The sequence below is a fragment of the Lotus japonicus genome, chromosome 5, assembly GCF_012489685.1.
Source record: "Lotus japonicus ecotype B-129 chromosome 5, LjGifu_v1.2".
NCBI classification, from domain to species: Eukaryota; Viridiplantae; Streptophyta; class Magnoliopsida; order Fabales; family Fabaceae; genus Lotus; species Lotus japonicus.
This window is the reverse complement of record NC_080045.1, coordinates 42,086,254-42,100,696: the sequence shown is the minus strand read 5'-3', so window position 1 is coordinate 42,100,696 and position 14,443 is coordinate 42,086,254. Positions and strand designations below refer to the sequence as shown.

The following is a 14,443-nucleotide window of genomic DNA, read 5'->3' as shown; positions in this document are numbered from 1 at the left end:
TACAAAAAGTTTTTGTACATAAAAAAGAAAAAAGTATTTGAGCTAATAAAATTAAGCTCCAGAATAGAAAAATAACTGCGACAAATACCAAAGAATGAAATTGAGAAAAATGACATTTCAAAAAAAAAATCGAGAAAGAGGAATAATTAAATGAGTATAAGTGCAAACACCTGATTATTAGTTATCATTTTGTCAAGAACTAATCAAATGACTATGCGTGCAAAAACTTGATTTAGTTATCATTTTGTCAAATACTAGTGAGAGTAGAGTACGAAATAATAAAGCTTTGAGATTTTTTTTTAAACTGAATAACATTATATAAAAATCAAATAGCCATAGAGGCTAGTACATTCAAAGCCCCCAAATTAAAGGGTCCAAAATTGGCGGAACCTCCTCAAGTCAAACAACGTTGGAAAACTTGGAGGAGTTTCTTGCCAAGAAATCCTGAGTTGCCGGAATGACAAACAAACTTGATTTAGTTATCATTTTGTCAAATACTAGTGAGAGGAGAGTACAGAATAATAAAGCTTTGAGAGTTGAAAAGGTATCCATTTGAGAAGATTGAAGATGAAAATGAAAGAAAAAGGAAAAGTGAAGCATTTTCAAGTTTTTTTTTTGTTTAAATATTTTTTTATATTTAAAAAAATCCTTTAAAAATATTTGCAGTGAAAATAGGTAAATATATTTTTATATAAAAATTGAAAATAAAATTGATAATAATATTTATAAATAAAAATAAAATAAAAACTGAGAAAAACTAAAAAAATATTCGAATGTTCCTCTTTTGTCATGAGAGGACACAATAGTCAACATAAATGCATGAAGGTAAGTGTCTTTAAAAAAGTTTACTTCATGAGAAATCGTTTTCACAATCATTTTCTTCAAAAAAACGTTTACTTCATGAGAAATCGTTTTCACAATCATTTTCTTCAAGAAAGTTTATTTCAGGAGAAATTATTTTTACAATCATTTTCTTCAAAAAAATTCCACTTCTGGGACAATCGCGTTCAACCGAGCACCACCGCCACGACCTGGGACGTGCAACACGAGAAGCACTCCAAAAGTGGGCAAACATTTAACTCTTCTTCAGAACACAGGTCGTGCCGTTATTCGAGCACGAAATGCACCCCTCCGACTGGAACATATGCCATCACCACATCTAAGTACACGAATCGAGTTGCAACATCACACACAGTTGGAACAACACTAAAATCATGTCCCAAAAGCGGAATAGGTGAATGTTCAACACTTCTTCAGAATATTGATAGTGTCGTTAATCGAGCACGATGTGTGCACCCCTCTGACTGGAATAGACGTCGTCACCAAATCTAAGGAACGCAATGTCGTGTGCCACAACTAGGTGTAATAAATCTCAAATCGATCACAAATCGTGATTGAGTTGTCGTTTACCCTTCCTGAAAAATCTCGGTCGAATGCGATTTTTGAGTGATTGATTGATCGTGATTGATCGATCAATCACTCATTTGTCATTGAACATAGTGATTTCAGCCCAAATACGCATGCAGAACCATGAGGAGAATAATGTCCCATGGCATTTACGAATATCCCACATTGGGCTTATTTTCACCTCTACGTCTTCCTAAAAAATCTCGGTCGGGACGCGATTTTCGAGTGATTTGATTTAATCAATCGTTCATTTGCCATGGACCGGGGTGAATTTAGCCCAAATCCGCATGCCAAAGCATGAGGAGGGTGTCCCATGGAATTTCTGAAAATCGGTAGAAATAGAAAAAGGTACCTAGAGGTTGAATTTCGGTATGAAATTTTTTGTGTACGCCAAGGAGCATATTTCCAACATTCCCACAAAGTTTCATTCGATATGCACATGGGGATTTTGTTATATGATTTTTCGACTGAAACACGAAAAATCGGTAAAAATATTAAACGGTACCTAGAGGTTGAATTTTGCTCTGAAATTTTTGGTGCACGTCAAGGAGCATATTTCCAACAAATTTTATTGAATATGAACAAGGGAATCATTTTTTATTGGATCTTGTTCAAGACTTTTATTGAAGGTCTTAATGTTTTTCTATGTTTGTTGTCAATGTATTTATGAGTACTATTTCTAGGGAATTAGATGAAGTTGTCATTTTACACATTTAGATAAAAAAAAAATTGAAACTTATATTTAGATAAATTTGAAGCTTAAAACCTGCAAGCTTATGGCGTTGAGTATAGAGAGTATTGTCATTTCTAGAAAAATGCACTATTAGCAGTGGTTGAAACAACCACCGAATTATTAAAAAAAAACTCAGTTTGCACATTAGGGTTGGTTCTAACCGCCTCAAAATGTTGAAAAACAAAAGAGAAACCTATTTGTGTAGGCGCGGGTTAAACCGCTGCTAAATCATTGGTACAATCGCCATTAATTTAGCGGAGGTTATACCGCCATTTTAGCCACCGCTAAAATATTTGCGTCCCCAAGTTTAACGTCTTTTTCCAACCGCGACACTAAGTGTTTTTATAACCGCCGCTAAAGGTCTTCTTAACCGCTGCTAAAACCCGAGTTTTTTGCAGTGTAGCGCGAATGGCGGTGACAAGATTACAAAGGAGTCAGGTTTTAGTGTTGGCAGAAGTCGATATTTTACGACAATGGTGGCGCGCGAGCGACCGGAATGGCGACGGTGGTGGAGGAGGTCGTGGTGGTAACAATGGTGGTGCCGTGGTGGTAGTGGAGGTTGCCGTGCAGGTGGTGGTGCAAGCATCAGTGGTTTGACGGTGGAGGTGATAGTAGTGGCAATGGAGGTGGCATTGGTGGTCGTGGTAGCAGGATAGTGGTGGAGGCGGTGGTGACATCGGTTGTTGTGGCGACGAAGGAGGTGGAAATGCAGGCGGTGGTGGAAAGTCGTAGTGTTGGAGGGTAGCAGAGAAAAACCAACGAAGTTACAAACTTTCGTAATTAATTGAAGTTGAAAGTTTAAAATGGGTTGGTGTGTTGTGAAGGTAGTGGAGCGAATGGCAAATGATCAACATGAGAAAAAGATTCTTTCGTGCGCAAGGCAGTGACTGATCTAAAAAATTTAGGTTATGGGGCAAAAAATGTATATATATTTTTTCAAAGAGTTTAATTTTGATGCACCGACGGTGTAAAATTTTTTTACACCATCAACCAATCAGATTTCAAGGATGTGACATGTCAATTAAAGAAATTAAATGAAAAGAGAGATTTTCTCACATCCTTGAAATCTGATTGGTTGACAGTGTAAAAAAACTTTACACCGTCCGTGCATCAAACTTTTTCTCTTTTTCAAAACATATATTGGTAACATAATACATTATAGACTATTATTAAAAGTTGAGTTTAATTACTATGTATTAACACCGTAAAACCTCTCTCTATCATATGTAAAATGAGATCAAATTTTTTTTTTTTTTACTTATATATATGCATAAGATTTTATAAATAATTTTTAGAGTAAGATACACTCCCCACTATGGGCGGAACTACTTGAGGGCATTGGCCCCCTCAACCCTCTTGAAAAAATACAAGTACATAGAAGATTTTTTTAAGAGTAAACAAGCATTCTGTCCCAACGGAAAATGCACTTCCTATTTCCAAGCGGGTCCATGAATCTTGGCCAAAGCAATTATTTTTGAATTTAACTCCCACATTTTTTTCATTGAAACTTCTAATTCATTTTTTTTATTACTTACTATTGATTTTGAATGATTTATGAAAATAATTATAACAATGTTAATTAGAGGTAAAAAGTTTGGTTTGTTTATCATAAAAGTTTATTAAACGAGTAAGTATTGGTAAAAAGTATGTCACTTAAAAAAAACGAGTAAGGATTATTATGGTGAAAGTTTATTAAACGAAACTGAAGCGGGAAATGTGATGCACGGAGAACGCATTGCGCGGAGAACCAACCTGCAATATAAATACCCTCCTCCCTCATTTTCTTTCAAATTTCAATTCCAATCTCAATCTTCAGAAATCAACGTAGAATTCAATTTCTCACTTCATTTCTCGGTAACCAAACACAACACCAATGGGAACTAGATCGAGATTTTCGAAGTGGAGGCGCCATCCGGAGCCACCGCCGGACATCCTTAGCAAGAAGCTCCGCTCCAAACTGCTTCGCTGGAGACGACGACGGATCTCGCCGGAACTCCTCTTTTCGGCGTGGATGAAAACTGTAGACTCTAGCTCCGGCGGCGAAGCTTCGTTCAATTCGAGCAGCAGAGCTTCATGCACGAAATCAGAGTTTACTTTCCCGCCGGAGCAGCATTCCGTTCAGGATTCAAGGAACCTGAACGACTTCTTCGTTTCACTTCCGGAGCCACCGCCGGACATCCTCAGCAAGAAGCTTCGCTCGAAACTGCTTCGCTGGAGACCACGACAGATCTCGCGGGAACTCCTTTTTCCGGCGTGCATGAAGACTTCTGATGATGATAATCCTGGTTTCTCCGTCGTCACTGTAGACTCTAGCTCTGGCGGTGAAGCTTCGTTCAATTCGAGCAGAGCTTCTTGCACGAAATCGGAGATTACTTTCCCGCCGGAGCAGCATGCCGTTGAAGATTCAAGGAACCGAAACGTCTTCGTTTCAGTTGCTGCTGAGCCTGAGAGTTACGCTGATTCGTTTATGAAGCATGCACTGAAAACTTCCGGCGAATGCTCAGAGACAGAGGTTTCCGATTACCTTCCGTTACAGTTCGTCAAATCTGGATCCGTTGGAGAAACTACTTCACCGAGTTACTCTCGGCTTCATCAGCACCTCAATGTACGTACATTCTCTTCAATTATTTCAGTTTTCACAGTTCAAAATTGCTTGCCAGATCTGTTAATTAGAAGAATCTGCTTAATTCTTCTTTTGTGATATTGATTTCGATGATGTTCTGTTTTATTTTTCAGGAGAACTGTACCAAAACTGCCGAGAACTTCCACGAATACTCAGAGATGAAGCATTCAAATTATGCTCTGTCACTGTTCATCGATTCTGGAAGCCAGATTTCGAAAGGAATCGTTCGAGAAACTCCTTCACCGACCTATCCTCTGTTAGTTCAATACCTCAAGGAATTCTCGATGCTGAGAAAGAGAAGAACTCGTGTTGAAGGTTATTTCGAAGAGCTCGTACTTCAGCAGCACTCGCAAATCGTAGACTGGATCAAGGAGGTTGGTTACCTGAAACAATATCTGAATTTAGTATTATTAATATCATGCCGTTTTTTTTTCTCACATTGTGAAATTTTGCAATGAGGTTGGTTCCTCTTTGATTCTGTTATTGTTTCTTAGCTTTTGCAATCATCGTTCAACTATTCCTTAGTTTTGATCGTTAAGCGTCTCTAAACAACCATTCAGACTTCAGCTGAGATGTTACTGACAGAGTACAGAGTTATCTTCAATTCAATATTATAAGAAATAAAGAGTTAACATAATCGATTTCAAAACAACTTCTACTATATCAATTTTTTGCTGATATGAAAAATTGTTGACAACTTTTATAATATTATCTTCTAAATTCTAATCATTCCCAGTCCTCTCAAATAACTAACATCCTAATTATTAATTAACTTGCTCATACACACTGTGTTTCCAATGATGACTTTAAAACTGAAAGAGAATCAGATTGGAGGGGAATTAATTTTCCATTATTTCTGTTATGACTTCTACAACAGCTGCACGTGTCTATTTAAAGACACTAACAATCCTAACTGGCTTATTAAACACAATAAGCCACTAATCATAATTGATTAAGCCCTAAACCATATTTCTCATTACTTCTAACACTGCTTAGTGAGTGAACCGAAAGTTGACTTAAATGGAATGCTAGTTTTTTTTTTCACAATCACACTGCATATTTCGTATTGTATACATGGATTCATAGCTTCTCTCACATTTGAGTTTTATATGTGTACTTACATTGATATATTTGATTTACACGACTGACACTTGATGGCACCTCCAGCTGCCAAGTTACATGTGGGGAGGCCTGGGGAAAGTTGCTTACATCGACACAGAAGGAACTGTGTATGCTTTTATCTCTTCCCATTATCTAAGTTATAAGAATTTTTTGTTGTAATCTGCTTTTTTTTCTTTTCCCTTACCAATGTTTTGTCTTCATCTGCAAATACCTGTAGCCGACCTGACCGAATTGCCCCTATAGCTGAGAGATATGGCATGGATCCTGGGGCTCTATTGGATAATGTAAATTTACTCTATTCCCTGGATCATTTAATACCATATTCTGTTGTCATGTTTATGAGATGAGCAATGCTATATGGTAAGAAAAAATTTGTGCAAGAATGAAGAGTTAACATAATTGCAATTTAACTTAAAAAAAAAAACATAATTGCAATTTTATAAGAAATAAAGAGTTAACATAATTGATTTTACAACAACTTATATAACAACTTTTTTTCTTCTCTCTGTCAATTTTTTGCTGATATGAAAAAATGCTGACAACTTGTCTAGTTTATTTTCTTGTTTGTTAAACAACTTATATAAATTAGCTTATGAGATCTGTGTCAACAATGTAAGGTGTAAATGATTCCAAGATAATATTGAGCTTTGCTTATATGATATGATTTTTGTTATGTCTTGGGGGATTTAATTATGCTTTGGTTCTTCGGTGGATTGGGGTGATGGAATTTCATTTATTCTTTCTGTAGCAGGTAGAAACCAAGGCCCATATTATTGCAGCAGCTACAAGAATTGGTCTGCTGAGTAGACCCATTGAAGGTAATGTATAGAAAAGGGCCAAGCCCAGGAAGCCCAACATTCTTTTTTATGTATCCATTATTTTCTTAGGATGCTTGTGTCAATGCTTGTTTACAATGATTAAAATGAGTATAATTTTTTTTCTTTTCTAGAAATAAATATTTTCAAATTATTAGTTGATTTCTTATTATCTTCTATAGATAAGGTTCGAAAGGAAATCCAGGATGAAACTGATAACATGATTGGGAGATCAAATCAAGTATCCCAAGTTCCTGATCATTTCAATATCCATTCCCCAAAGGGTAAAGAAATTATGATTTATGTTACATTGGTGTCATGTGTTCATTGGTTCATATTTTTTTTATCTCCTTATTTTGTACATTTTTGTCAGAGGGGCAGGCTGTAATCACTGTTCATGACATTGAAAGCATGGTTCTTCACCCAAACGTGTTCAAGGTATTTAAAACACAAGTTTACTTTACTTTTACCAAGCTATGAAGTTTACTTTCATCAAGCTATATGTTAGAACTTGTGCTTCATACAAATGTTTTACACTTTACTGTAGAATCTAATTAAATAATGTGAAATATACAGATTTCCCGCATGCTGGTCAGCCTCGCCATCCAATCAATCAAGTGGAAGAGTTCAAGAGAGTTTGGAGAATCAAGTAGTAGAAGGGATACGCCAAGGATAGGGAAAGGCAAGAATAAAACAACTCAGAATCAGAAAAGAACAGAACCTACCAGGAAAGCTTTGTTGGTTGGAATGGCACATCACAATCACCGTGACAAAACAATGAGACTTTACTGGACTTCAATTGAGTTGGAACTTGTGGAGCAAATCCTCATCTCAGAATATGCAGTAGAAGATGTGGTGGTGCTGTGTGACCAGCTTTATGAAGAGGATTTATGCCAGTATCCTTCTACGAAAGATAACATAACAAAGGTTGTGAACACATGGGTAAATACTGCCATTAAGGGAGACGAACTGTTCTTGTATCTTAGTGGGCATGGTGGCCAAAGAGAAGATGATCGTCCAGCAATTTGGAGCTCTGATTGGGAGCCGATGACGGGTAAGCATCTTGAAACACCAAAATTAATGAATACAACAATCAACTCCAATCTCCTCTAATCAACATTCACTTTCACACACGGCTTCATCTCACTTTCTCACGTTCTCTTCAATCATAGAATAACGTTACACAACGCAACCCTTCTTCTGTTTTGCCTCCAATGGATCTCGCCGTTTGTTTGCTGCTATACTCTGTTTCCTCTCTTTCTCCTTAATCTCTCTGTTTCTTATTTGGCAGATGAGTTTTGGGGAAAGATAGTGGATAAGGTGCCCCTAGGTGTCACCCTCACTGTCTTCACCAACAGTTGTGATGCAGGATGCTTCTTCCTAGAGGCGAATGTGACTAATCAAAATAGGGGTGACGTGGTAGCTTTCTCCCCCTGTGGCTTCTATGGAAGATTTAATGATGGCTTTATCCATCAGATATTTTGCGACGTGCTGAGGAAGGCAAAAGGCAAAACTAATCATGAAGTACACCAAGCCATCGTGAAAGCTATGCAGAAATCTAACCAGAAAGTAGACCCTCAGCTTTACTGCACATTTACAAGAGGCAGCAAAGGGTTTTTTGGGATGAGTAGCTGTAGCTTAGTGATTCTGCACATTCCTGAATTCTATTTTCCTAAATAGGTAGCTATAGGTTTGCATGAACTTGGTTCAATTCTATTCGTTGCTAAGTTCCTATTTGTTATTTCAAATATTAATTTTGTTTAGTTTGTTAACTGCTGTCATATGCTTATGGATTTGATGCTTATGGATTTGTGTTATTCTCTTCTTTCGTTTCTGTTCTGGCACTCTAATCAGCTTTGTTTGGTCTCTCCATTTATTTCTCATCCTTTATCATTGTTAGAAACAATGAATTGATTGAATGATTCTTCTTGAATTCAATGCTTGAAGTTTACAGCTTATATACAAGTTCCTAATCAGTGAAAGATAAAGAAAACTAACTAACTGATTGCTAACAAACTCTAACTGACTATAACAAACTCTAACTGACTATTAACAAACTATAACAAACTCTAACTGACTTGACTTGTGAGATCAGGGCATCTACCATTGATAACACAGATTTACTGAGAGTTAGAGCCAACTGATTGTGTAGAGTTTTATAGCAGATTGAAGGATGAATTGTGCAATGATGTCCTGTTCCATCTTCAAAATCTTAAGATAGCTCAAAATGCTGTTGTTCTTTTGGGTAAAGATGCAAAAGCAGCAGCTCTTGAGGAGGAAATTCAGGAATTTTCTAAGATACTGCATCAGGATAATATAAGCATCCCTGATGAATATCTATCAGATAATTATTCACCAAGAAACGTGACTTTCACTGAGCTTCTTGAAGTTTTGAAGGAACCGAAGTTCCAACCTATTGAGTCACATTACCAGCTAGCATCGAGGTTGTCCACGGCTGAGAAGGATATGAAACCTGCTATTTAACTTTTGTAAGATGCAGCATCAACATTAAGAATTCTCAAGTTGGGATCAAGAGAATAACATTTGAATTATTTTACCATATGGTCCAAAGTGGTCTTTGTTTGTTCTCAAGAGCTGAAAGCCTGAAACATGGTGCTTATGTTTGGAAGCAAGCAGTACAAAACTACAAAAGAATGTCCATGACCAGATATTTTCTAACCCAAAAGGTGTTAAGTATATTCATGCAATCGGAGAAATTTATAGAGTGGCAGAATTTATTGATCCTACAAGTTTATTTGCTCTTTTGAACAAGTGTTAAGTCTATGGTTGACTTCAGGACTTGAAGAAGCTCTTCTGTGTATATCAAATCAGAATAATTTTGAGTCAGATGACATTTCAAGCAAATTAGTTGAATCCATTGAATACATTCATGAGCTTGATGACTGTGTCCTTCAGAGCTATGTCATCTCTGGAGAAGAAACAACTTGCCAGTTGTCAGCCCTACATGCTGATCTCATACCAGGGCTAAACTTGGTGACATGGAATGGGCTCATTAATTTATGGGTTAATCTAATAAGTTCCGATCCTCCCAAGAATTAACACCTGCCAATTCAATTGCGTCTCGCGTCTCTTATTACTTGGAGGCTCTTTACATTAGATTTTTCAATGTGCTGTCTAAATTATTTTCTCTAAAAGAAAAATCAGCGAGACTGTGGCAGGATCCATATTTTTGGTTTGTGGGGTGAGGCCTCTGGCACACTAGCAGCAGTCCTTGAAGTGAAGGGAGGTTGTATGTGGAATATAAATCACACGATTGCATGGCTCAGGCAAAGTCACCAATTAAGATCATTCTTTCTTCAATAGGTTACCATTCTTTCAAGGGAATCTTTAGAAAATGTTACAGGTGTATTACTACTAGTGATAAGAAGAACTATACTATATTACATGAGGGCATGATATTGCTAAATTATCAAACGATGCTGGTGTTGTAAAGCAACTGGGATTCTTCCCTTAACCATATTATACAATAGTTATAGTTTTTTGTCAAAAAAAAAAACATGGCCAAGAAAAAAAGATTCAAACAGGTTTTGAAATTAAACAAAATGCAGTAAACTCTTCCATGAGTGGCAATCAGGGTTTGCTTGAGAAGCAAAACCAACATCATACATCTATAAACATTGGTTTGTTCTTGAAATTGTAACTGAAATTGGCTGTGTATGTATTATTAGCATGTTCTAATGGATCTAAGGAGGCTTATTAATCAATCACTGGAACTCTTATAGTGTGCTCATTATTGTGTTAGGAGAAAAGGGAAATATTTGTTGGGGATCACAATTCATTGTAGTACTGATTCAATATGCTTTATCTGTTTGCCTACAGCTCATTATGTACTTATCCATTTGTTCACTTCTTTTTAGATTAGTCCTTTGCATGGATCCTATGGTAGCAAGGCAACAATTAAAGTCAGAGTTCTAATAAATCTGCATGGCATTGTTAGTATTGAATCAGCCACAGTAAGTAAGAAGTCACATTTTATCTTTCCATTTCGTGCTTTGACGTATGGTTTTTTCAAGAGATCTAGCTGTGCACATAAACCTTTTTGTGGCTTTAGATGATCAAAGATCACATGGATGATTCAGTTACAAGGAGTGAGTGATCGTTCAAATTCTGATCCAATGGATATTGATCCCCCATTTGAGACAGTTGCCAATGGCGTTGAAGATAGTACAAATAAGAAGTGTGAATCTCTGCAAAGTTCAGTATGTACTCTGATCTTTTCCCCGCTCTACCTTAACTTTTTTTTCTCCTTTGCAGAAGATCTCAGATATAACATAACTAGCAAATTTATCCTTTGAGCATGAAAAACTGTTATAAATTTAAGATGCAAAATCTTTTATGACAAATTCTGTGGCATTTCTGTCATGTTTTCCTTTCAAATGGTAATAGTTTTAATTCCAAATATGATTCACATAGATGTTTGGAGTCAATAAAAATTTTAAATACTGTGATACCCTTTTACAGACTAATGGTACAAGGAAAGATAAAGCTAACAAAAGGCTTCATGTGCCAGTCAATTAGATTACCTATGGTGGAATGGAAAAGGCAAAGATTTTGGAAGCTCATGAAAAAGAACTCCAGTTAGCCCAACAGGACAGAACCGTGGAGCTAACCAAAGAAAAGAAGAATACGTTAGTCTTATGTCTATGAGATGAGGAGTAAGGTACAGGTTTGATATCAGAGTGAGATGTAGTTGTGACTGATTTCTGTGAAATTGAGAACTTGAAGAAGAAGATTAAAGAAAACTTACAAGCAGCACCATATATCAAGGTAGAACTTGACATTATATGTTCATGTTAATAATTTTTTTCCTTTCTTGTGATTCTCTTCTGTGTCTCTAGAATGCTGTGATTTTTTGCAACTTAATGCATAGTTATGATTGATCAACATCAATGGGCTCTAACGTCACTATCATCTTTTATGTGTTTATCTGTGAATTTATGCTAGTCCTAGGTCAGTTGAATTTGTAACCAAACTGTTAGGTTTCTAGAAATACACTTAAGTTCTCATTTAGGAAAGAATATTCATATAAGAAGATAGCTGGTCAGTCCTTTCCATTTTTTCTTTTGGGCTTTTGTATTATTTTGTCCTTCTTCCTCTGTTTGCAACAGAAGCTATGGAGTGGGTTGGATAGTTATCAACAAATAATCTCATATAGGAGTATGATATAGACTAGAAATGCATAACCTCTTGCTACATTTAAAAAGAGCTATCCTGAACTTTTCCTACTTTATCTACTACAATTGTGTCAGGTTAAGAACTTTTCGAACTTTGTCTGATTTTTTGCCCTTATTTCTACTTTCCTGAACATAACACGCTAGGTTGAAACTTTTCAACATCTAAAGTTATTATATTTCAAATCTAATTAAATTTCGCCCGATTTCTCCCTATATAAGGCACTCCAATGGAGATTTTTATGGTACACACTCATACCAGCACACACGAAGAGGAAAACGTTGGGTACGAATAAGCGCTGAAAAACGCCGCCGAGGAAGACTTCATGAGGGGCAAGAGGTGGAGCTGGAGGCACTGGATGAGGGATTACTATTCTTCTTCTTCTTTCTTCATCTCCTACGGCGAACTTGAAAGGCTGTTTCCTTTGAATTCCCAGACTCTTGAATATTATTATTAAGATTTAGTTTAGAAATAGAGATATGGTTAAAATATAAGTTTCTATTATAGATTAGTATCTTTTAGATTATATCTTTTAGATTTAGATAGATATAGTTTTGATATCTTTTAACATCTATATATATTGTACAAGTTTATCAATGAATAAGACACAAGAAATATTTTATCAGGACTGTCAAAAAAAAAGAAATATTTTATCAGATTTTACATGGTATCTAGAGCCCTAGTTTTCCCTTGAGCGTTCTTTTTTTTTCTGGTTCTGGGTTACAGCCGCAAGTGCTGCTGATCCATATTTTTCAAGCTTGTCAAGTGACGACACAGCCACCCGGAATCAAGCCAGAGGCCGCCGATCCACCATCTGCCGGAGTACCGCCGCCAAACAGACCTCCACGCGCCTTCACGCGCCGCCACACTTCCGCAGGTTCACCGGCGCGTGGGATCCACGCGCGGCCTTACAGCCAGTTTTCTGGCGCCGTTCTGCCACGGTTGTGACCGGCCGGCCTTCCTCTTTCCGTTTTGGCCACTTTTGGTTTGTGGGTCTTCTGTTTTGACCCTGTTTGGACGTTCTTTGTGCCGTCTCTCATCGTTAGTCAGGTTTGGTTTCTTTTAGGTGCTCTATTTTGCACCTGTTTGGTTTGGTTTGGTTTAGGTGCTCTGTTTTGACCCTGTTTAGACGTCCTCTTTGACGTCTCTCATCGTTTGCCCAATTTTGTTTATTGGTGCTTTGTCTTTTTGGTATTTTATTCCTCTTTTCCTCATGGCTGAAGAGAAGAAGAGTTTGGTGTCTTATGCTTTTTCCGGATCTCCTAAAATTACCTCGGAAAAGCTTGATGGGAAGAACTATTTGAGTTGGCGTGATGCTGTTGACATTTGGTTTGTTGGTCAGGGATTATCTGACCATCTTTCTACCAAGGTTTCTGACATTGATGCTACTAAAAGAGACGATTGGAAGAAAGTTGATGCTCAGCTTGTATCCTTGTTATGGCAGTCGATTGAACCGAGTTTGATGCTTCACTTTCGCACTTACAAAACTTGTTACGACATCTGGAAGACAGCTGAAACCTTTTATGCTAATGATGTTCAGAGGCTTTATGAGACAGCTCGAGGTATATCATCTCTTCATATGACAGATACAGATCTGCCATCCTATCTGAAGAAGGCTCAATCTCTTTGTGATGAAGTCAAACTGATGTTGGAAAAGGATGATGTAAAGGAAATGAAAAAGAAAATTGATAATCTGCTCATGGTACTTGTTCTCGATGGCCTCCATAAAGACTATGAATCTATTCGGAATCAAACTTTGACAAATCCTGGTATCCCTACTGTTGCCGAGCTTATTGGTCGTTTGATTAGGGTTCCGCCACCAGAGATTGATTCTCACACAGCTTCTGAGTCATCTGTTTTGGCCTCTAACTCCTTTGGTCGAGGTCGGGGTCGAGGTTGAGGTCGTGGAGGCAGAGATGGAGGTAGAGATGGAGGTCGTGGTAGAGGAAGAGGCAATCTTCATTGTTCCTATTGCGATAGGGACGGCCACACTCAGGATCGTTGCTACCACATAGTTGGGTTTCCTAACAAAACTGCCACTGTTGCTCAATCTTCGGTACATGCTACTGAACAAAAGCTCGAATCTGAGGAACATCGTCTTTCTCCTAGTGAATACAAGGAATTTCTTCAACTTAAGGCAGCTCAACAATCCTCTTCCTCAGCCACCGTAGCGCATGCTGGTAATTCTACCCTCTGTTTCTCTCAATCTGCAGGATCGTGGATTTTAGATTCCGGTGCTTCTGATCATATGGCTGGTAATCCTTCCCTTTTCAATAATTTGACACCTCCTAAAGCACCTCATAGTGTTACTCTTGCTGATGGATCTAAAGCACAAGTCATGGGCATTGGTCAAGCTTCACCCCTTTCCTCTTTGTCCTTAGATTCAGTCTTATTTGTACCCGGTTCCCCTTTTAATTTAATTTCCATAAGTCGACTTACTCGTAGTTTGAATTGTTCGATAACCTTTGTTTCTGATTCTTTTCTTATACAGGACCGGAGTACAGGGAAGACGATTGGAGTTGGATATGAATCACGTGGTCTCTATTACAT

General features: G+C 37.4%; 1 protein-coding gene across 1 annotated transcript; it reads left to right on the top strand.

Annotated features, from left to right (window-relative positions):
• The first annotated feature begins 4,397 nt into the window (after nucleotides 1–4,397).
• On the top strand, nucleotides 4,398–8,525 carry LOC130719572 (uncharacterized). The gene is made up of 9 exons (XM_057570191.1): nucleotides 4,398–4,745; nucleotides 4,877–5,137; nucleotides 5,931–5,992; nucleotides 6,103–6,169; nucleotides 6,637–6,703; nucleotides 6,835–6,984; nucleotides 7,074–7,138; nucleotides 7,277–7,754; nucleotides 7,992–8,525. The coding sequence occupies exons 1-9, from the start codon at nucleotides 4,398–4,400 to the stop codon at nucleotides 8,378–8,380; spliced, it is 1,887 nt and encodes a 628-aa protein (XP_057426174.1). The 3' UTR covers nucleotides 8,381–8,525.
• Nucleotides 8,526–14,443: the final 5,918 nt, after the last annotated feature.

Excerpts from the sequence above, each read along its gene's own strand:
- LOC130719572 (XM_057570191.1), top strand. The coding sequence starts at position 4,398 with ATGAAGACTTCTGATGATGATAATCCTGGTTTCTCCGTCGTCACTGTA. Across the intron at positions 5,138-5,930 it reads TCGTAGACTGGATCAAGGAG|CTGCCAAGTTACATGTGGGG; the intron begins GTTGGTTACCTG and ends TGGCACCTCCAG. Across the intron at positions 6,985-7,073 it reads CAATATCCATTCCCCAAAGG|AGGGGCAGGCTGTAATCACT; the intron begins GTAAAGAAATTA and ends CATTTTTGTCAG.